This window comes from Pongo pygmaeus, chromosome 14 (assembly GCF_028885625.2).
Source record: "Pongo pygmaeus isolate AG05252 chromosome 14, NHGRI_mPonPyg2-v2.0_pri, whole genome shotgun sequence".
NCBI classification, from domain to species: domain Eukaryota; kingdom Metazoa; phylum Chordata; class Mammalia; order Primates; family Hominidae; genus Pongo; species Pongo pygmaeus.
Genome location: NC_072387.2, coordinates 107,269,080 through 107,293,584, shown reverse-complemented (window position 1 = coordinate 107,293,584; position 24,505 = coordinate 107,269,080). Strand labels below are relative to the sequence as shown.

Below are 24,505 nucleotides of genomic sequence, written 5' to 3'. Positions count from 1 at the left end.
CTGAAATTACAGGTGTGAGCCACCGCACCCAGCCTAAAATTTCTATTGTTTTAAGTCACCCTTTTTGTGGTTTGTTATGGGAGCCCTAGGAAACTGATACAATCCTCTTCCTCCTTTCTCTATTTTTAACAGGTTCTGTTCTGCCGCATGATAAGCTTCTTGAGGGCAGAGCATTGGACTTTGGCCATGTTCGCATCCCTTTAATGGCTTAGCAGGGCTTAGATGGTGCTCAGTGAACAGTTGTTGAATTGAAGTAATTATAGGTTTCCACAAAAATAATCTGGCTCATTATTTGTTATTATGAATTTTCTATAATTTGCCCATCAGTTTTTGGCATTAATTGTCATTGAGGAAATAGAAGACGCGCCTCTTAGTTGCCAAGAGATGTTTGGACAGAAAAAGGAAATAAATACTTACAGGGAAACACAAGAGCTCATTTTAATATTATTTTAAGAAGAATAATTGATATTCACTGAAATCTTGCTAAGTGTTGGGTCCTGCTCTATCTGGTTAGCATATATTATCTCACTTAATCCTCATTATGTCTCAGCAAGGTACATTCAATTGTGAGACTCGGCTTATTGGTGAAAAAACCTTGATGCTTAGGAGCTGTTAAAAAGTACAGTTGAGAGTTAAACTTGGGCAGCATGACCAGAAACTTAGCTCTTAACCAGCTCTTAAACTACTGTGGAATGCAGACACTGATCTTTCCATTCTGTAGCTCTGAAAAACATTTGACTTTGTGTTTATGAATGCTAATGTGTTTAGATTGCTCTCTATATAAATATATGCATGTGAGAGTGTTGAAAATATATTTATTCTGTAGTATGTTTGTTACTTCCGTATATATCTGATCAATTTGCTCAGACATATTTAGAGCTTAAGAGGCAGCTTTTCTAAGCTGTCACGCTACTTTGAATACATTTCTCTCCCTCTGTAAAGCCACACATTTTACATTAAATGCATGGGTTTGCATCTCTGGACTGCAGAGCTTATTCAGGGATCTCAGGAAAGAGACCTCCCTGCAACAGGAGCACTTTGCTACGATTTGGCTTGTGGACTTTTGTAGGGTGACCTTTTGTTGGAAGGAAACGTTCTCTAGCAAAAGAAAAGTTAGACTGCTCTGATTTAGATCATTTTAGTTTACACACAAGGACATGTATAAATCTCTTCCTTCATTTATATAAGACAATGTATTGGAAAAACCACAGAAAAGTTATGAGAGAAAGGGATCAACAACAGTAACATTCAATTTCTCAGCCTCTCTGGATGCAATTGGATTTTAGGGGTACACATTCATGTGTGGCCTTTATACAGAAATTTATTCTCTCTGGCTCTTTTCCCCAGACTTTCAAGTTATATCTTTTCATGTGCTGCTTCTACGTGACTAGCTGCATCATGACTTAATGCCACATTATTATTAGGAGAAATTCAATGACCATCATTATATATTTTATTTCAGGAGAACCATATAGAAGCTTGATAAACAAACAGGCAAACAAACAAACAAAAAACTCTGGATAACACTGGAGTAATGGTACAATGTAACATTTCTTCTATTGCCTCTGGTCCTAATAAAGAATTGGGCCATGTCCTAAATCTAGCAGAGTACTTTGTGGCCCATAGTTTCAAAATATTTCATAAATCATATTCTTGGGATAGGGAAGAATATCTTTATAAGTAACCAAGTAAAGGATTCTTATAACTTCACCTTAAACCTGGTTAAATGCTTCACTCTGAATTTTTTAATGAAATTTTAACCTGAAGGCTGCCACAAATAAAGCTCATTTCCACTTGGCTGTAGAGTTGGGGCAAGCCAGGGCTTGCTCTATGTGATCTTGAGAGTTGTTTAATTTTTATGAGTCTTGATTTTTTCATCTACATTATAGGTATAATAGATTCTTTCTAACCCTAAGGATTATGTAAAATGTATGTGAACAAAACCAGTTACTCTCTGTTTATGCCTTATTTCATGTGAACAACTATATGGGTTTTCACCAGATTTGATGGGATATCTGAAATTGTTTCATTATAATTTAGGCCAAGTAGCATTTATACAGTTTACATGGTGGGTGCCACAGAGACACCTCAAATGGGTGGACATTTTTCAAAGTAGCTGACAGTGGAAGAAACTGAAGTCACAAGCCAGTTGGTGAAACCTTTGACACGTACTGGACAGGTTTTCAGCTGAGCCGGGCAGCTAGTCACCCTAAGGGCAGACACTAGCAGTGTTGATCTAGAAGCAAGATGCTTCTTACAGCAGAATCTCTATGTACCTTGAAGAGGAATCTCTGTAGCAGTTAGAATTCACTTATCAGTTGTTAGTAATTCTCTCCAACACAGGGTGGGCTTGTTAGAAACATATATAGAATATTTAGCATAGAACTTGGCACATAAGTAGGTCCCTGGTGAACATTCTCAATTCCACCCATTCCCATCCTTGCCATCTATCTCCCCAACTAAGAGCATAGAGGGAATCATTACTGTATTTCATTCTGTGTGAATCATACTTATTCACAGTGACTCAGTCATTTCTATGGAGATAAATCAGTCCAGCAACAATTGCCTAATATTTCAGAGACACCCTAGGATATTTTGGAGGTGGGGAGAGGGGGTGGGGGTTGCCCCTGCAGAAATCATTCTGCAGGGAACCACTACCGTCTTTTTGTAAATATCAGAACATTGAACTTTATTGTGGTTTTCCTAGCTGCCCCTAAAATCTGTGGCATTGCAATAGAACTTTAATCATAAAGAGTATATTTCTGATTTGAAACATCATTTTAAATTTGGAGAGCCCAAAACTGAAATGACACTTCTCTTGTCAGATAATTGATATTTTATACCCAAATATTTTCTATGCTGAAGAGATAGTTTTTTATCCTGAGAGGTTTAAGTTTTGTTTTTGATTTTGATGTAGTACCATAAATAGCCAGTCTACTGATAGAAATCATACTTCATGAACTACAGTTTTAGATTTTTCACTTAAAATAATAACTTGTTCTCTGAAGTTGACATCTTGAACTTACTATTAACAGAATGATTTTTGCAGGGAGTGACTGATGAGATAGGTTTTCTTTTGCATTACAGTACAAAAATCACTCATCCAAATATATAGCCATTTTTTCAAACATCCAAAGAGGTGTTAAAAGTATTTTTACCCTTGGAAATCCTGATGGGATAGTTAAAAAACACAAGCAGCTTTATTTGTATCTGCTGAATATGTGTGTTTTCTATGCTACATCATAACCACTCAGGAGGCCTGAAGCTTTAAATCTGCCATGGAGAAAAACTCATGTTTCTGCCTTGGCCCACAGAGAAGGCAATTTCTGCCAATCTCAGTATGACAAGGAGTGTTCCCACCCAAAAGGCCAATAGCACCTTCCTTGACAAATATGGTGGGTCTCAAAAGGCTGAAGAAGGAGCTTCTGTTGCTCCTTCTGCCCACACACCACCTCTTAGGAGGAGACTGGTTACTGACAGAATAGTAGGGACCCTCATCACCCTCTCTTTGCTGAATTCCTGTTCTATTCTTGAGCCACCTAGCTAGGACCTCTGTATAGAATAAAACTCACCATTCTATCTCTTTCTGCAGCCTCAGTTCTGATTCATGTTATCCCATCAAGCTCTTACAGAAGCCTCTATTATACCTTAATGGGTCCTTTTTAAAATCTATTCATGAAACTGACATTTTGTTTCCCTTTTAGTTACTGATGCCATTGATCCCATATCTTTTCATTATCAGTCTGAGATGTGAAGAAGAGGGCTGAGTGGTGGGCTTTATTTTTACTTCTAATTTTAAAGAATACTAAAAATACTTCTCAAATTACCATTTTTAATTGTTTTTCTTGCTGCTAAAAAGCCAAAGCCAAAAGCAAAAACTATCAATCTTCCATTCGAAGACCAGAGTTTGGTCTCCTTTGAAGTTAACAAATACTGTATGTGTGAAGGTGAAAACTATTTTGTTTGGTGAATTATCAATCTGTCTCAACACAAAAAGAAGGAAGACTATACAATCCTTTTAAATGCTTCTTTTATTTCATTGGTTGTACATTGGGTGAGTGAACTGAATATTACAACCAAAACATAGTATTGATACAAATTAGACTCCTGTTTACACTGTAAGGTAATGAATGAGGGAATTCTTTAAGTGTTACAGAAAGATTTAGTAGAAATGTTATCAGTGGTATGGCTGAAAGAATATTTCGGTGAAGTGCTGTTATATCCTGAAAACCAAGAGTGAAATGTAGTTCCCATACAAGTGGAGAGTTAGTCTCTTAACTACAGTATTTGTTGAACTGATATCTTCATGTCTTGGATATTGGTGATTTTTGTTTTTTAATTAAACAAAGCATTTAAGATTTATTCATCATAGTCAGACTTCTGAATATAAACAAACTTTTGGCAAATAATATTTATACAGAAAAATAGTTTTAGATCCTCTCAAATCCCAGAATTATTCTATAAAATTACATTATAAATAAATAAAAAGCAAAATCTGTTGTACATATATTTGTACATCTATGCATTTGCCTTGCCTCCTCCTTATTGTAAATGGCATATTTATGACTCTTTGCATATTGTAATCACAATTCTGGAAAATGGATATCATAGTAAAAAATACAGTCTTCTATATTTGCTTGGGGTTACAGGTGATGTTTTTGATGCTCCATTATTAAAGGGCTGAAAATAGTTGTGTGCTAATAATTTTAAAAATCAAAATCATGAAACAAAAGAAAAAAAAGAAAGACAATGTTACAACAATTAATCTACAAAAATATTTCAGTGATTCCCATAATTTACCTTTTAGTAATGTATACTGTGTTTTCAGTGAGTTTAAATGAATTAACAAAGAAAAAAACAGAAAAAAGAACACAAGTTTGAATGTTTTAGGCAAGTTGTAGCGTAACTACATTGTTATAGTTGAGAAAATTACAAATATCAATAATACATAAAGATGAAACTACCAAAGTAATACAAGTTAGATACAATACTTTTCCACAAATTAAAACAAATGCAACGATACAAGCACTATGTAAGAATACACTTAGCGTGTGACTTTCTTTTAGATAGGGTTATCAGATCTATGATATAAGATAAATAGATAGTAATTCGACTTTGACCAACATGAATTAAAATGCAGATTTCTTTTTTTCCTCAAACAAATAATGATATGGTTGGTGCATCTAGTTTTCAGAACAGGCGATGATCCCAAATTTAAAATATTTTACATTCAATCTCAAAAGTCAAAATACTTCAATCACTAATATGTTCACAAAGAAAATGGATGTTTGAAACAATTACACGTAATATTCATTTATAACAGCTGTTTTGTTTTTTAAACAATAATTTAAAAACTATGTAGGTACTGTATAGGCTATGTGCAACATATAAAATGTGAAATATGAAATATTTGGTACGATAGTGCTTAAAATAAACTTTAAAACAAACTTTCTGAACAAAATTTAATTGTATCGCTATTACCTTGAAGATCAACCAAGTATTTAAAAAAGTAAACAACATTAAAATATGTTTCATCCATATATAGTATATATATGTATGTGTATATATAATATGTATGTACTTGTATTAAAGTTTTTTATACTTTTGAGACATAAAATATGCTTTAAGGTGAAAGAATTAAAAGAACTATTTTTTTCCATGCTGTAGTCAGTTACAACCCTTTAGTCCAACTTTTGAAATGCAAAACAGTAATGGATTTTTTAAAAAGTGAAACTATCTACTTTTTGTTTACATAGTAATTTAGATTAAAGTCACAGTCAAATTTGCAGTGACTAAACTCAGACTTACTTAAATTAGAATATTATACAGATCTCCTCACCTACAGCTTCCTTGTTTGACTAGGTTTTTAGTTAAGAAGAGTTATTCTGTAACAGGCAACCGGATGGTGAGTTTGAAAGACTAATCTCTTAGATTAGACTGTTGGCATGGGCCTCTCATTCTTGTCAAGCTGGATGAAGTCTGGCAAAATCTAGGCACTTCTACAAAGTCTCTCTTATAAAACAACTTTAAAAATATACTTGTAAAATAATACCTTCAAGACTTTGTTTGGTGGGGTATGAAGCTCATACCGTGCAAAGTTTCTTTTTCAATCTATTTAATGTTAATCTAGAATCACATGATTCAACGTGGCATCTCCAGGCAAACCAGACACCACACTTTGATGTGTCCCCATTACTTGTGCTTGAATTTCCATTCAAATTTTAGACCTGCAGGACAGGTATTGGTTTTACTTCACCTCTCATCTTTGCTGCAGCATTTATATTGTCAAGAAGTGAAACATACCCTTTGATCCAGTGGGTAAATGACGTGACAGTAATTAGAGCTAGAATCGAACCTGCCCTTGGAATATGTTTCTTTTTTAACTAATGCTAATTGTTTATTGCTAAATTTGAAATATTCTGAATCAAAATGAGTAAACTGGCTGGACTTTCTGCATCAGCTATAGTTATGGAGATAAGACAATATTCCTAGGACAGAAACTATGTTTAGAAACCCTTTAAAAGTAAACTTTATCCTTTATGTCTTTAAACATCACAGCTGGTCTCAGGTAGTTAACTATCTTAGGTTGGAATATACTAAGCATACCATATTTAATACTCATATATGAGATAGCAGCACTAGCTTCTTAGAGTTGTGGTCTGTCCAGAAGAACTACATCTTTATTTAGCATGCAGTTTGTGGCAATTCTATTGAGGAGGAAACAGGATAGTATGTACAGTAACAATGTTTAGTTATTCTCAATGCAGATTCTTGGCATTCCATTCCGTTTCTGCTGATTATTTCAGAATTATCTGTTAAAGAGAAAGGCAAGCATGATTTAGGTATCCTTCTGGGAGGAAAAATAATGAGTTTAAGTTTTACTTTTCAAAAATAGACATTTGAAAATCAGAGTTTTCTTCAATCTCTCATTATTTTGATGCAATTATAAATTTGCACAATACCCGCCCTTCATGCTGAAAAACTTTACACTTAACCACTTCTGCTATGTGGCCACTATAAAAAATGATGACTCAAATGCAAAGTACTTTCTAGAAAACTGTGGCAGCATAGAGGCATGCATGTTTAGACCACAATTTCTTTTTAAAATTTTTGCTTTATAGCTCTTTATTATACATTCACATTATTGTCCAATTAATATTTGCTACGGTGATCAGAAAGTTTAATCAGAGAATTTGTTTGTACTGAAAAGTCATTTGTAAGGCTTAAATATAAATATTTCAAAATCTATAATAATCAGATATTATTTATCTATTAACTTGCATTTTTAATTCAAAAATGTATTCCCATCAAAAGTAATTTTGTTCCCAACACATAACGACAACCAGTTTCAAATTCAAGGTATATTTAAATGTCACATATCAAAGAGTAAAAGGGATAACAGTCTAATAAGGCAGTTAAAAAGTTCTTAATACATCCAAAAGCACAGCTAAAGCACAGATAAAGTTAAACTATTAAGTGCAAGCTGTGGTCCCTTGAGTCTGATCTCTAAGTTCATTTCCAGCTCCATACCTTTGCAAAGGAGAGGGAATTTGGCCCATGTGGTCCAATCCATTAAATGTCAAGGTTAAAAGCCAAGTTTTTAACACACCCTAACAAAACTATTTAATCTTTTCTAATGCTTTGACCAAATTTTGTGTAACTAATAAGCAAAGCATTTATTCATTAAACAAGAATCTGTTAAGAAATAACTGGTAAAATTTGTTTATAATGAGAGTCAGCTAATACTTCTGCACACTAGGATTCAATTCCCAACAAAAGCCTTATTTTCCCAAGCATACTGTATTATCCTGTTATGTTACAATTTCTCCATGTGGATATTTTTTTCCTTTAAGTGAGTGCTCCTGTACTTTATATGCAACAATTTTAGTATATGTTCCTCCCATGAAATAAACATGAGTATTCTTTATTTTATTGAAACAGACAGATGTGTGTAGAATTCATAAAAATAGAGAAAGAACTAATTTACATTAAATATTTATAGTAAATGGAAACTTAAAACTTCGGATAAGGTCATTCTTTGATTCTTAAATATTCCTAGGAATCTAAAATTAACTGGGAAAAATAGCATTCCTTGTCTTGTGTGCTAACAGACATGAATAAAATTAATAAGATATTATTTTATATGTAAACACAGCATCTAGTATTGGAATACTATTATCTTTGAATATTATCATTGCCAATAGGTAATATTCAAATTTTCTAGATTTAGATATTAAATAGAAATTTTTTGATTTCATCCCTTAGTTTCAAGCCTATCTGTAAGTTTTCCAAATAAGAATGCACCCTAGTCCATCAAATCATGTCTGATTTTTCTTTTACTTTAGAAAAAAAAACTTTCTAAAATAACTCTGGAAAAAAAATTGCAGTTTCTTTATTTCCTTTCTTTCTTTCTTTTTTTTTTTTTTTTTGAGACAGGGTCTCCCTCTGTTGCCCAGTTAGGAATGCAGTGGTGTAATCACAGCTCACTGCAGCCTTGAATTCCTGGCCTCAAGCGATCCTCCCACTTTAGCCTCCTGAGTAGCTGGGACTACAATCACGCACCACCATGCCTGCCTAATTTCCATTTTTATTTTTGTAGAGATGGGGTCTTCCTGTGTTGCCCTGGCTTGTCTCAAACTCCTAGGCTCAAGAAATCCTTCCACCTCAGACTCCCAAAGTGCTGGATTATAGGCGTAAGCCACTGTACCCAGCCAGTTTCTTAAATTGATATATAATAATATGTATTTTGAATGCATTTAGATTCTTGCTTATTTGCTGAAATTAAAATGCTATAAAGGATGAAATTCCTAACTACCTGGAAAAGAAGTATTCTATGAAAAGCATAGCAATGGCAAATTAGAATGGGCAAACGTGGGTTATGGAAGTTACCTACGGCAAGGCTTTGAACTTGTATTTGACAAACAGACATAAATGACCACTGAAATTTAATTGGACTGTATATCAGTCTTGCAGCTAACTAAAGCATAAACTAGTCTCACCCAGACTGCACTTCCTCTCTGCCCCAGTCTACCCATGAGCTATTATATGAATAAAGACATGAATAAAAATGAGCCCTGGGACTATTGAACTCTCAGCTGTGACTGCTGCCTGGCATCTAGGCCAGAAAACTCTGGCTATCCCCTGGTCTTTGTCTTTGGTTGTCATGTGGTATAAAAAATGAATCACACTGTTGTCATCTGTGAACTTCAAGAGGTTCAGCTTCAACAGATTTAATCTTAGAAGGTGGGAAAGCTTTGGGTGTTTTTCCTTATAGGTTCCATTTTTGGGTGGCAGCATTTTTCTTGGAAATATCTTTTGATTATTAACTTTTTTTTTCCTGAGAAATATAGCTTGCTGATACAGTCTGTATTATCTGTACTCTGGGGTGAAATATACCCTGGAGATATAGACAGAACAGGGATACAGATCAACAACAGTTATCAACTGAGGGCCTGTCATATCACTAGCACCCATCTGATTGCACTTCTGTTGGTAGGAGGCACAGGAGCTTACAGGCCCGAGAGCCCCAGGGGAGTGTAGGACAGATCTAGCTGGAAGACCACCCACAGGACAAGAGGAAAGTGGAGAGCCAAGTGTGTGTGCTTGTGGGGACTGGCGGGAGGGAGTGGAGAAGCTACTTTGAGGGAAAGAGGAACCTTTTGTCTAGTTTTTAACATGGCTTTTCTTTATTCAGATTATATGTTGATTTAGCACTAAACAAACATAATTTAAAATCAGATGAATAGATACATTTTGTGTGCTTTCCTATTACCTCTTTTCAGAGATTTTCTCCCATACCAATAATATATATATATATATATAAACTTTTTCCATCTTTATTGTAGTTTTGTGGCCAGGAGGATCAAAACCTTCTTGATCCTTGAATATTTCATTACAGGTAAGAAACATACCTTCTTAAAATACCAGGCTTATATGTGGCCCTGGCACATGGGCTACACATCTGATGTGGATGAACCTTAATTTTGAACTTCTCCATTTCTCAAAATGCTAATTAAAATACAGTTCACCAAAGTGAGCTCAACAGACCAACTGTCCATCACTTCTTTCCTGCCCTGCATGTGGTCAAAGCTGAGGCTGGTGCCCAAAGTTCCCTACTCAACCTCCAAGGCACAGCACCCCATGCTGTCTTGAAAGGGAAGTAGAAAACTCATAGGGTCTGCCAGGGTATGCGTAAGTCAGAGAAACAGCCACCACATTGGGTCTCCTGCCAGTCTCCTCTCTGAAGCACCCTTGTTTTTGTTTGAATTTTAAGATATATCCCCTTGATTTTCAGAAGGCTCTGAGAATTTACAAGCTAGAGTCTTACAAGCTAGGTCAGTATTGTGATCATATTTTGCAGACATGGAAAAGCTGACGTGCATAATTTTAACTGGCTTGCACAATGTACAAAGTGCTTGCACAAACCAGCATGAGTTTGGAGATGTCACTCTGCTCATTGGTGAAGGCATCCCCTCCAGGGCATGGGGATGGTCTGAGATAGGGTGAGGGGACGCAGAGGTTCCAAAGAGCATGGCTGTGCCTCATGGTGCCTGCTTCAGAGGGTGCTTAGAAGAACCCCTGTGAGCTTGGGAATCAGGGGAGGGCGAGGCCCTGGGGTGGAACCTACAGCAAATGCACTTGGAGCTTTAGAGGGGAGACAGTGAGACTGTCTGGAGGGGCTAGATGGGTGGAAATTGCTGGGGGACTGTGAGGCTGCTGGGCCTCTCATTCAGGGCATCCTTGCCTGGGTGGTCAACCACATCCTGCCCCAGGGCTCCTCCAGATGGATGTTGCAAACGTGTCTGCTTATAGCAACAGAACACCCTACCGCACCACAGTGCCGCTGCCTCAGCTGCTGAGAAATCTTGGCAAACTATGACGGTAGGAAAGAAATCAAAGATACTCAACAAGCTATATTTCTATTTGTCTCCCTGGGAGACTATTGCCTCAAGTAAGTAGTGTTTTATATAACAAAGCACCATGACAGGAGAAGGAAGTTAAATTATTAAATAAGATTCTAGCTAATCTAGTATGGTAAATCAAAATTCTGAACTGCAAGCATTATTTTCAATTCCTTTTTCCACTAAAAGGAGAACAGACAAAAATAAGAATAGCTGATGCCCACAGTATCTGTGATTCTATTTTTAAGACAAAGATACACTTGATCTCAAATCATGAGTACTTTTCTAAATCTTCAGTGGCCCTTCTGGTTGGAACAAGAGTATCTCTGATGCAAAAATATCAGCTGGCTACAGTAGAGTCTGCTTATCAATAAGGAAAGGAAATCACATTAAGTGAATTAAACTGTCTCCCCTAGGTGGTTGGATTTAAGAATCTGATGATTCTGCTCAATATACATTCTCAAGTTACCCCCATGTGAATCCAGTACCTGATTAGTTTCATATTTACTTGTTGAAGACAAAGCATGAATGGCTTCAAAAGCATCAAATGGGTTATTTTTCTATCAAATATGTTATGAGCAGCCATTTAATAATTATAGTGTCCTCAGTGAATTGCCTGCCATTGACTCACAGTGCAGTGGTAGCCAAGCTTACTAAAAAGTGGACCAGATTAGGTACTGTCTAATACTAAGCCTCCTGGGGCCAGGCAGGAAAGGTATGTAAGTGAATAGGCCAGGTCGAGGGTTTGGCAACAGCTACTCAGCCCCAGCCAAGTGCTACCTGCGGAAACATGGGCTCCATATTACTTGACCTTTTCATTTTCCAAAAGAAGCTGGAAATTCAGCAATGAATTCACATCACAGAAAACAACCCTATGTGGATCATATGTATCTTTGGGCTAAATTCAGCTAAGAGCTGCTGGTTTGTGTCCTCATCAGCTTTACTTTCTTGAAGGCAATATCCACTATATTCACTAAGTCTGGATGGCTTCCTGAGCTGGCATCAGCCAAGGCTACAGGCAACATCATGGCAGGCAGCAGTGGTAAGAGTGAGACCAGGAGAGCAAGTCTACAGGAGAGTTAGTCCTACAATTTTCAGACATTTGGCTTTCGCCCAATGAAAGAGAGTGTGTGACCAACAAGGCACCCTCTACCTAAAAAGAAAATATCAACCCTCCCTTGACTGAGTCATCAGTTATGAAACATGCATGTTTTCTTGTCTCTGCCATGTGATGATGGATTTAGGCTGAGCCATCCATACCTGTCACTCATGGTGTGCGCTCAAAAAGCTGAACAGGGTGAGAAACACACTTGGTTCAAAGCAAAATAGTCTCTGCAGAGACTGAAACACTGAACTTGAACTAATCAGCACCATGAACTTAACAGCTGAACTAACCAGTCCTTATGCAGAAGAGTGCAAGAGAAGACAAATCAATGTAGGATTTCCTTAGTATTTCAGAGGTACCAAGTATTAATACATTCTGGGTTTTCTACCTTGAGGTTGATCTCCAGGAGTTGTACGTATGTATAACTTTGGAAACTGTGGGCTTCTACATGACTTCTAGAAGTGTTTATACTTCTTATGTAAAAGTGCTCATTTCAAAGATTCAAGGATGTCAGACGAGTTATTTTTTAAAATGATAGCTCAATATTAAATTTGGTAAGAACTGTTCCTGCTCTGCTTAATTGATAGGAAAACATTCCAGTGAAAATGCCAAGAATTTCCATGTATGCAAGTCATCAAGCAATTAGAAAAGAGAAATAATGGATGTTTTGGTTCAGTCTTCCCGTGAATAGCCATTAGGACTGTCTTTGTAATGTTGAGTTTGGATGGCGTAGATAAAAAATACCTTATAACATATTTGTGCAGCCTTGCTAAACTACTAAGGAATCTCAATGCATCTTGATGTCACTAACATGGAATCTCAAGTGGGTACTTCCAAGCAGGGCTGGTGCACTAACTGGGTCCACAGCTAAACCAAGCTCTTTAAGGACAGGGGGACTGTCTCATTCATCTTTATAGCCCCAGTGTCTAGGATAGGGCTGGGAATTTATTAGTTGTTGCTTGCGTGGATGGCTAAATAAATTGAAGTCATTGAAGACATAGTGCCACAATGCTGGCATCAACAGAAGACCACCAGACCATTCATGGGAAAAACAGGAATGGGGCAGAAAAAGAACCCTTTGGACAAGATGTGTCATCTGTGCACCTTTTTAGGGTAGTTAAGGACTCAGAAATATCTAAGAGAAATAAACATCCCTCCCCATTCTCCCATTCTCCCTACTCCCCATTATAGATAAAGGGGAAAATATTCCAGGCCGGGGGCAGAATCACTCACAGAGAAGGGAAATACGGCAGATAAAAATTCACCTAAAGAAACCTTCTAGACTTGGTAGATTTCTTAGAAATCTTTTGCCATGGTTACAAGGCCCTGTTTCCCCAGAAGGCAGTTAAAGATATTAATAATATTTCACTGCCTCTTTAAACAAAATTTATTATTAATTGAAAAATAGGCAATTAAGTGGCATTTCCTAAAAATAGGGCTAAGCTAAGGAGGCTCGCACGTTGCTCACCCTCCCAGTCTGTGTTTCTTCATCCACAGTTTTCTTCTGATTCTGTCCCACAAGTTCCTTCTTCCCACTCTGTTAGCATTGCTTTCTCCTTCAGTCTCTGCACCATTTAATATTCTCTCCACCTTTTCCCCACTGCCCCACACCTCTTCTCCACGGCAGCCATGACTGTCAGAAATGCCCTGATCTTGCCTGAGAGGCTACACTTGTGAGGTCTTTCAGTTGAAGCAGACTGCACAGAGGCAAAAGGACGTGTACATTTTGACTCCAATATAATTCAGTACTTAATCACAGTATGGATTACTGAAGTCAAAAGAAGTGTCTTAGTCTCTTAGTGAATATATGGTATCAGATAAAAAAGTAATTAAAGCAATTATAATTATACATGTTAACAAATGTACACTTTCAAGAACTTTCTTTGGCCTATTTCATGACTATAAAATTTTAAATATAGGCCGGGTACAGTGGCTCACGCTTGTAATCCCAGCACTTTGGGAGGCCTAGGTGGACAGATCACTTGAGGTCAGGAGTTTGAGACCAGCCTGGCCAACGTGGTAAAACCCCATCTCTACTAAAAATATAAAAATTAGTTGGGTGTGGTGGCGCATGCCTGTAATCCCAGCTACTTGGGAGGTTGAGGCAGGAGAATCACTTGAACCTGGGAGGTGGAGGTTGCAGTGAGCCGAGATTGCGCCACCACACTCCAGCCTGGGCAACAGGATGAGACTCCCGCTCAAAAAAAAAAAAAAAAAAAAAAAATTAATTATATAAAAAGCTCAGAGATCATCAGTAGTATAAGAAAAGACACTTAAAAATAGTCTGATTCATTATTCTGGGGGAATATTGTTCGGAGGTCGGGCAGTGTCATGCCATATTTGACTTATTTTCAAAATGTAGTTTTATTTGCACAGAAAAGGCATACACTGAGGTCCTGGGGAAAAATTCTCAAATATGACAATCAGCTTTACTCTGGAGAAGAGCACACTGAGGTTGTAATGTCCATAATATTTCATAGCACCTTCAAGAGGAGCTTTGCCAGAATTATTGTTTTGTCCTCTGCTGTTTAGTAGAAAGTTTATATTCAAAGCTCTAATTCCCCTAGTTTCAATGATACTTTTTGTGGATGACTGATTTCTGTCCAATATTTTCCACTTGATTATATTTGAACAAAATATTTTTAGATATACTAAAGAAAAATTGTCATTTAAAACTATTAATAATTGAGGTTTTACATGAAAAGCAATAATACTGTCCTCGCTGAAGATTACTGACCAGGGTTCACATTGACAACTTAGAGTATCTGGATAAAATTCATAAATAGGAATGCTCAACTTTGAATAAGATTCTGCTCTTTGCATGAGTCCATGTCACATGTAGAAACATCTAGGTTCTTATGAGTATTGCAGTTAGGCTTTGATTATAATCCCCTTCCTGACTCCAGACAGTCTCCTTCAATCCTAGCTCCCTGGGGGAATTCTGAGGATCATTTCTGTGGCTCTCATGCTGAGATGGGAATCTTGTCCTCAGACCATCTAACAACTCATATGTCATCCAAGAGTGAACACTTTTCTTCTCCTATATGATATAAATGAGGATGAAGGTAAAGAGGCATGAGAAGGAGACTTTTCTTTCCTGGCCCTTTCCGCTGGTGTTCTAGAAGTGTTTTAAACAAAGACATATTCAAGAGCACTGTGTATTTATTCAGAAGGAGGGGAGTTATGCGACTGTGTTTCCTCAGCAGGTGCCAGAAAAGGTAAAATCAAAACAAAACCCTAGATTGGAAGGACTGCATGATAGCCAGGAAAAAAAAAGTGAAACCCCGTCTCTACAAAAAATACAAAAAAATTAGCCGGGCATGGCCCAAGTGAGGCTAAGGCAGGAGAATCACTTGAACACGGGAGGCGGAGGTTGTGGTGAGCCAAGAACGCGGCACTGCACTCCAGCCTGGGTGACAGAGGGAGACCCCCTTTTCAAAAAAAAAAAAAAAAAAAAAGTAGTTGGCAGATGAAACCATGGCATCAAGAGAAATGGGGAAGAAGGTGGTGTGAATGGGTCTGGTGGCTACCCAGAAGCAGGTCGGAGATTTTATCTTCCTATTCCTTACCCAGCATTTGTGATTCCACACCATACTTCCCATTCCTACTCCACAGGCCTTCCCCGGATGACATTCTAGTCATGGAATTCACCAGGGATTATGGCGCCTCCACAGCTCCAGCAGGTGGAGGAGGTGAAGGAATTTTCTATTTTCTGTTGCATGGACATCTGGGGGTTTGGTGATATCTTTCTTGAATCCCAAAGATATAGCAACATCATAGACATGAGTGGCATTTGGCCTGGGCCATGCTTTAGCACTGTGTTACTTATAAACAATGCCACAAACTAAATAAAATGGTTGTAGGCCAGCCCAGAGATCTAACAACCAAGGCCATGGCTGTCTCTCTAGGAGAACTGAGTTCCAAACCAAATGACAAAGGTAATTTTGAATATGTTTAAAATTAGGGACTCTATGTGTACTAAAGCAGGATAAATTCCTCTACTAAATCAAGAAAAAATATATAATATGTGGGACACACTAAGAAAATATTTGAGTGTTTAAAATATTTACAGTAAGTTGTGTAGGAAGTGAGGCTCTCTAAGATTAAATAGGCTGCTTCATTGAAGATGACTCCTGGACATAAAGTAGAATCGGAGAAAACATTTTTATACCTTTAAAAATCAGCACTGTATTCACTGCTGTATTCCCAAGGTAGGTCTTAATATTATGTAACATAATATGTAATATATGTAATATGCAGACAATATGTTACATAATATTAATTAATATAATATGTAACATATTATTAAGACCTACCTTGTTGTATACATTGAAAATGTTTTCCTAATGTATCTATTTTTGTTCATGGTTATTGTTGATATAAGTATATCTGGAATATTTTAAAGAACAGGAACTGGCAACTCAGGAGTGAAAAATAAAAATTTAATAAACATGAAAGTTAAAAAAATTAAAACAACAAGGGAATTCCAAAAAAATTCATTTATGCAGCAACAGAAAAGAAATTTCAAAAGCATTCATATATGATATGGGTTTTTTTCAAAATGAGGTTTTGCTCCCAGTAATAAATTGAAGATTCAGGTCAAGAAAAATCACAGAAACAAGATCTTGGTGGATTTAACATAAAATGTCCAATCCTGCTCAATGCCCTGCTTTTGTATCCGTCACCATTATGCTGGACTTAGAATCCTGGGCCCATTTTGGCCACAGTACCCATTTTAACAGTGGAGTAGAATGTGTAATTTAGCCTGCTAAGAATTGGCTTTTAAGGCATCAAAGGCAGGAAAGCAACCAAATGCTAAAATGCAGTAAAAGGAACAGTAAGATTAATGTAATGTACCAGACTTGGACGTGTGTCTTTGTGTATTGTCATCATCTTACACATTTCTCAAACTGGTGGGACGCTGCTGCCATATAACAAATTTTCCAGCAAAGAAATTAGTGTTTTTTTCTTTTTAGTTCTTTGCCTCTGTGTGTGTGTGTGTGTGTGTGTGTGTGTGTGTGTGTGTGTGTGTGTCAGAGAGAGGGAGAGAGAAAAAGAGGGACAGAGAGGGAGAGATAGAGAGAGGTTAACAAAAACCACTCAATTGTGTGTAAAATCTAGGTGCAAAGGAAAAATAAAAGAGAGTACTGGAGGGGGATTTCAGGAGGCTTGTCTGTGACACCAGTCAGATTTGTGCCCTTTCGAGCCTTAGTTCCTCACTTGGCTTGTATCACACTGGCACCTCTGCAGTACGGTAAGTAGTTAAGCCAGGTCACCGTCTGCCCTCCCCAGTAAGCCCTCAGGAAGTGCCAAAATAGCCAATCGACGGCAAAATGGAAACCAAAGAAGGAAAATGTTTAAAGAAGGAGGAGAGCTCCCACATTCTCTTGTATTTCTTTATTACTAACCATCCCCCATTAAAGCTCGGTGGTGAGGCCCATTCTTTCAGCATCACCATTTACTTTCTGAGATGACCCTTCTCATATGATAAGGACTCTGACTGTAATTATTTGTACATTTGTGTATCACCTGTTCCCCCTCACCATGTAAGACCCATGAGAGCAGGAACTACTGTTTTCATTGCTGTATTCCCACAATTCTGAACTGTACATGGCTCAAGGTGGGTGTGGTTTTTTTTTTGTTTGTTTGTTTTTGCCAGAGTCTTGCTCTGTTGCCCAGGCTGGAGTGCAAAGATGCAATCTTGGCTCACTGCAACTTCCGCCTCCCAGGTCCAAGCGATTCTCCTGTCTCAGCCTCCTGAGTAGCTGGGATTACAGGTGCCCACCACCACACCTGGCTAATTTTTGTATGTTTAGTAGAGATGGGGTTTCACCTTGTTGGCCAGGCTGGTCTCAAATTCCTGATCTCACGTGATCCGCCCACCTCAGCCTCCCAAAGTGCTGGAATTACAGGCGTGAGCCACTGTGCCCAGCTCAAGGTGGGTTCTTAGCGTACATTTGTTGAGAGAAGATATAAAGATATGTTGCCACAGACATGGTTTCATTTAGAAAGAATACATCTTTGCACTCAGTTCCTTGCCTTATGAAAACAGAATTCTTAAAGGGAAACGTGGCAACCATAAAGAATTTTTAATGCAAAAACAACCGTTTTATACTATAAGATTTTATTAAATGAAAACCTAGGTCCAGTCAGACATTGTCCTTGTCAATCCTTAATCCTTTCTTTGGAGAAATGACCACTCAGATCTTTTGTCTATTTTTTAAAATTGTGGTAAAATAGACATAGCATAAAACTCACAATTTTCACCATTTTGAAGCGTACAGTTCAGTGGCATTAACTCCATTCACCTGGTTGTGCCACCATCACCACCCTCCATCTCCAGAACGTCTCCTCATTCCAAGTGGAACCTGCCGCCATTAGGGAATAACTCCACATCCCCCTTTCCTGCCAATCCTGAATCCCTTTCTCCTTCCATTCCTTCTTTCCCACCCTCCCACCCTTTCTGTTCTCCTTCCCATTTGGGGCTTCGCAGTGAGACCCCTGGCTCTTTCTGCTTGTATATCTGAATCATCATTAAGATCCCCGTTTGCTTCCTCATTTAGCTTTGTGGTTTCACTTACAACTAAATTAAACTTCTAGTTGCTCCCTTTACAGTCGCTCCTGCAGGCTGCCTAAAATATTCATCCTCAAGTAGTGTTGTTACGTTTACCTGAGATCAATTTGAAAGTGAGATTCTGTGGGGATGGTGAAGAAAAATAGTATCTTTATTTTTAAATTATTACTGTTAAAAATTAAAAAGTGAGTCTCGACTGAGAGGACTCTTTTTGATAGACTCTTTTCAGGCAGAAGTTGTGTGCCAGTTTTCCCACCTTGGGAAGAGTGAATGGTGCCTTTTCTCAGTGCTTTCTAGCTCTGGTTCACTGGACTGAAATTTGGATTCTCTTGCTATTCTCACCAAGCAACAATATTTTCACACCATTTCTGATATTGAGCTTGGACTTTAAAAAGTTTTCGCTTCTACTAAACTTTCTTCTCAACTAGTCAAAACTTTTCAAAGCAATAAACTCAGTAGTTCGGAGTTTTTAAGGGGAGTCATATGAAGAGGTTCATCCCAAGCCTACACTGACCATAGATTCCAATCTAATTCAAACAAGGTGGGTTCACAAGAGAACAGGATTTGCAGGCACACAAGCCTGAGGTCTACACATATCCAGTCACTTCCTACCTGCTTGAATCTTAAGCAAATTATTCTCTAAGATGTGCTCACATATGTAAAATGGATAAGAAACTTCACAGAGTTATGTTGAGTAGTAAGAGAAATAATGTATATACACATCTGATATGTAATAGTGGTTTTTGATAAATGTTGGTTCTCTTTCCTTAGGCTATTATTTTAGGATTCATAATCCTAAATATTTTTTTTTCAGTTTCTATTTAAATAGACATTCAAATAATACTATGGTTAACTTAAATATTATACGATCTGTGTGGCACCCCGTTATGTTGGAAATAAACTTCGTTTTGATGAGATTAAGATTCTTAAAAATGAGCACTTAATTCCTTTTCTGTATATGTATCTCCTGAACTGTCACTGATGATAAAGTATAAACTGAATTTCTCTGATTTTTCCTGAAAGTATTGACTGTCAATTCATGTTAATCATTTTTCAAACTAAAATATTTTATTACAAAATAATCAACAGCCACCAGCTCATGATAATCAGCGTCCACTGCAGTAGGAAGTTGATATCCCATGAAGGGTAGGATTTCCCATTCTTTAAAGTTAAACTTGGTTCAAACCTGGCTTCTAGGCTTAACAGATATGTTACCATAGATAAGTTACTAAACATATTTTATTCTTAGTATTACTCATCTCTAGAGTGGGAATTAAAAATTGTTTCTAACTTATAGGGTTGGTGTGAGGATCAGATAATGTATTTAACAAGTGCTTGGTGGTAGTAAGCATATAATAAATGCCAGTGTTATTATATAGTAACATTTCAATTATTTTCAAGTAATGTTTCAATTAAGTAATATTATATAGTAATATTTCAATTATTTTCATTTCCTGGTCTAAGTCACAAAATGTGAATATGTTGATAAGGCATAGCATTTATTAATAATTCTTAGATCAGTGTGCTTAGAGTAAATGACTCTCTGTGGACACCTCTGTGCATCCAGTCTTGTCTAATAAACATCTGTCTTTCAAGCTCCAAGCCTTCACCTCTCCCCACATAGGTTCCACATAAGCAGTGGAAAGATGGAGGGGACTTCCTAGTTCACGTTAAACCAGTCAACCAACCGATCAAAAACTCCAACCCAACAACTCTTAAATACCTTTGTGCAAGGCAAAGGAATACAATGGAATTTTTCTTCTCATTCTTTACACACTTCTTCGCTTTCCCTATTTTAACTTTTTTCCTTGTGGAAAGCCATTCTTAATGTTACAAGGTTCAGAGAAAAGCAAAGAAAAGAATATGAACAATAGGAATGGATTTAAGCAATTCCTTCTGTCCTAAATCCTCTAAACTAAAGTGGTTCTCTGGAGCTTTTGCATATTTCAGTATAACAATGACAAATATTGAAAGAATGATTAATGGAACAGTTATGAAATTATTACTAGGAAAAAAATACTTGGAGAAAAGGAGGGAATTAGGTTTAACTTCTTCAAGTATCTTTTTGATTCCTCAAAAACTGTTCTAAATTGTAGGGAGGAAGCAAAGTTATTTTATTGAACAAAGTTCAAATAAATGTAGAACCTGCATATTCAAGCTGAATTGCGGCTTGATGGAGGGGAAAGAGGACTAAGCATATTAGGAGACTGAGTTTTATCCTAATCCCTTATGTAACCTTGACTAAGGTCAGTTAACCACTCTAGGTCCTTTTCCTCATTGGAAATATGAAATATTAGGAGCTTCGGGAAAGTTCTAAGTCTGCTTTGCCACTTAATGTTGTAGTATGATCTTGAGCCATTTCTTCAGCTTCTCTAAACTGGAGTTTCCTCATCGCTAGAGAGGGGATCATAATGGTCCCTTACAGGACATGTTGGGTTTCAATGACAATTCATACAAAAGGCTTAACCCAGTGTCTGGCACGTGGTGGGTTCTTTGTGAGGGTAGCTGAGTTATGTTGTCACTGTCTGTATGCCCTGGAGCAGTTCAAGGCCCCTTACATGATCCGTTAAAGCACTTTCTCAGGAAGGCAGTGTTGGGAAGGGAAATAACATTGTTCTAGGCAGGACACGGGTGATCAGGTCCTAGGCCTGGCTCTCTTGCTATGTGTGTGAATTGGGTAAGCCACTTTGCCCATTTGGACTCCTATTCCAATTTATAATGTAATTTGCATCATAATTTTTCTTTTTTATGTTTTGTAGAGGTATGGTATGATGGTGGAAAATCTGCTCTTATGACTTACTGCTTTTCATATCTATGATGTAATTGATGCTGGTCTCAAGTCAGACCTACAATGCCTGATGTACCTGTGATTAGGGGAAAATGGGCAACATTCTACAATGATCGCCTTAAAGATGCTGCTTCCAGAAATGCATTGCAGCAAGCAGTAAAGATTATAGGAAGTTCATTGACACGTGCTCTGAGATCTTTGAATACTCCAGAGCAAGGGGAGCAATGATAGGAATAATATAATTTGATTATCGAAAGTAAAACAAAGAGACCAAAAGCTCTAACATTTTGTACTTGATGCTAAAGCATGATGAATTCTAACTGCTAGATTAGCTATAGTTTGTCATAAACTGGTGTTAGAAAATGCCAGTCAACAAATTTGTCCTTTATAGTACAAATCAAAATGAAGGGGTGTAGATGAGAACCATCCTTTTTATGGTCAATGGGAGAGAGGTCTCATAGGAGCGTTATGTGACAGAGAGGAGAAAGGCAGTGAAATCCACAGACACCACAGAAGTCAGAGAACAGCCTCTGGGTGAGCAAAGGCAAGCCAGGGATCATGGAGCCTCTCTGAATTTCCCTGCTTCGGAATGATTCACCCTTTTCCCCTCAAATGTTCTCTCTTCTCTCTATCCCAATTTCATCACTTTGTCGATGAAGCAGCTTTCTCACCCGTTAGCTTGACTCGGGCTGGCTGTCCTTGCACACCTCTACCCATTCACTTCCAGTTGATTTGAGTTTCCAAGCCTCTCATGGAACCTGTCCTGTCCTGTTCTCATCCTGCTCTTTAAGGCCCTCCATAACCCGACCTTCTGATCCACTCAGCTGCCATTTCTAGGACTTCCCCACCACATCCTCCTCTTCACGCTCCCTGGTGTCTCCCACTTACCCCACTCACTGGCTCACATGAGCCACAGTGTCCCCTCTTCTTTAGATCTGACACAATCACAGCTGTCCTATCTGCTTCTATCATGAGATAAAGTCTGAGATGCATTCTGAAGTTCCTTTCTAAACCACACATGCTATTGAGGAAGAATGTTAAACAAGGGGAAAAGCATTGACTTCAAGGTCAGACAGATGTGAGGCCAAAGGCAGGCTCTGCTACCTACTGGAGCTGTGATCCAACATGTGATGTCTTCACATGTAAAACAGGGAAATAGAGTCCTGGTGGGTTTAACGTAATGGCATGTGGAAAGCAGATGGCCGGTGCATGGGTAAGCATGGGCTCCCTTTTCTCTTTGCCCTACCTCATCTCCACCTCTTCAATTTCCAGCTGGTCATGGTGTCAGGAATAACCTCACCTGTCCCTTCTCTGTCTCATTCCTACACACTCCTCAGACCTATGACACTTCAGGGATGAGGCCGTGCCATGGCGCTTACTTTTCAGGCAGCAACGTTTACCTGCTGGATTTTGTGTTTTATGACATTCTCTGCTTGTTTCAGATCTCTTTGACTAGGCAGTGAGCTCCTAAGTATTGTTAGCATTTCCCCAACCTGGTGGCCTCTAGAGTGGTCAGCAGACCCAGTCCAGTCTGACCTTGGGAGTCACTGCCTCCAGCAATGTCACCCCAAAGGAATGCCAGAAGGGGCTGAGAGACCAGAGCAAATGCCAGTGTGTCTTTGACGTGTGGCAGCATCTTATGTGTTTGGTAAGTGGAGCCTCAGTCTCGGGTTTGTCCGTCCTCCACATCCACCTGCACAGAAAAGCTGTCGACTTCCCCAAATGCTCAGGCAGACGTGTGAGAAAATAGGCATCGGGGGCAGAGCTTGGGTAGATAAGTGCCCATGAGTAGGAATTCCATTCCGTTCACAGCAACTCTTATAAAGAAGAAAACCCTGCCCATCGTTCATCCCTTGAAAATGGACCTGAATTCCTTCACTGCAGCTAGTCTCTCTTTCCTTACAAATCTAGAGCTGGAAATAAACACCCATATAGGATGAACTATATATTCATTTTGCTCCAATGAGAAAACCTAAAATTGGAGAAATGGAGCATGATTTTACTACCATCAACAAAAGCCAAAATACGACTGGGAATATGACTTTTCAACCTATAAAAGACCCCCTCCAGTCCCATCAAACTGCAAAGGAGATCGGGCACAGGGGCTCATGTCTATAATCCCAGCACTTTGGGAGGCCGAGGTGGGTGGATCATGAGGTCAGGAGTTCGAGACCAGCCTGGCCAACATGGTAAACCCCATCTCTACTAAAAATACAAAAATTAGCTGGGTGTGGTGGTGGGCGACTATAATCCCAGCTACTCAGGAGGCTGAGGCAGGAGAATCGTTTGAACCTGGGAGGCGCAGGTTGCAGTGAGCCAAGATTGCACCACTGCGGCCGGGCGCGGTGGCTCACGCCTGTAATCCCAGCACTTTGGGAGGCTGAGGCGGGCGGATCACGAGGTCAGGAGATCAAGACCATCCTGGCTAACATGGTGAAACCCCGTCTCTACTAAAAATACAAAAAATTAGCTGGGCATGGTGGTGGGCGCCTGTAGTCCCAGCTACTCGGGAGGCTGAGGCAGGAGAACGGCATGAACCCGGGAGGCAGAGCTTGCAGTGAGCCGAGATCACGCCACTGCACTCCAGCCTGGGTGACAGAGCGAGACTCTGTCTCAAAAAAATTAAAAAAAAAAAAAAGATTGCACCATTGCACTCCAGCGTAGGTGACAGGGCGAGGCTCCATCTCAAAAAAAAAAAAAAAAAAAAAAAAAATGCAAAGGAGGATGGGATTTGAGGTGTTATGCAAAGGACCGTCCACAGGCAGGAATGTGCCGCATAAGGACTCTTGACATTTTCTCTTCAGCTGCACAGAATTGGAGCTGATATGATGTCTTTATGTGCTATATACAAAAGAATTCTACCCAACTTTCTCACCAAGAGGTGTAAATTATTCATGAAAAATGAAAATGTACTAGATTACAACACTTACATAACTGAGCCTTTTCTTAGAGAATCTGCAGATGCATTTATTAATTAAACTTCAGGGTAGGCCTGCAAAGCAGCTGCTGCTGAGGCAGGAAGATAAAAGGTCTATTGTCTACTTATTTTCTAATTTCTTGAAGAGAAAAATTAATGTGCATCTATATTGTTCTCATAGATCCAAGACCACCTAAGATAGACAGAGTATCCCCCAACC

General features: G+C 38.4%; 1 protein-coding gene across 12 annotated transcripts in view; it reads right to left on the bottom strand.

Annotated features, from left to right (window-relative positions):
• Positions 1-24,505, bottom strand: part of MBNL2 (muscleblind like splicing regulator 2) — a 180,392-nt gene that overhangs the window by 2,233 nt on the left and 153,654 nt on the right. For 10 of the 12 annotated variants that reach the window (XM_054446385.2, XM_054446391.2, XM_054446386.2 and 7 more), the window contains one exon: positions 4,014-6,812. The exons of the other annotated variants lie outside the window; for them this stretch is intronic. In XM_054446385.2, coding sequence (XP_054302360.1) covers positions 6,685-6,812 — 128 coding nt within the window. In that variant the 3' untranslated portion in view covers positions 4,014-6,684. Of the gene's footprint in view, positions 1-4,013; positions 6,813-24,505 lie in introns of those variants that run through there. 12 annotated transcript variants of the gene reach the window in all.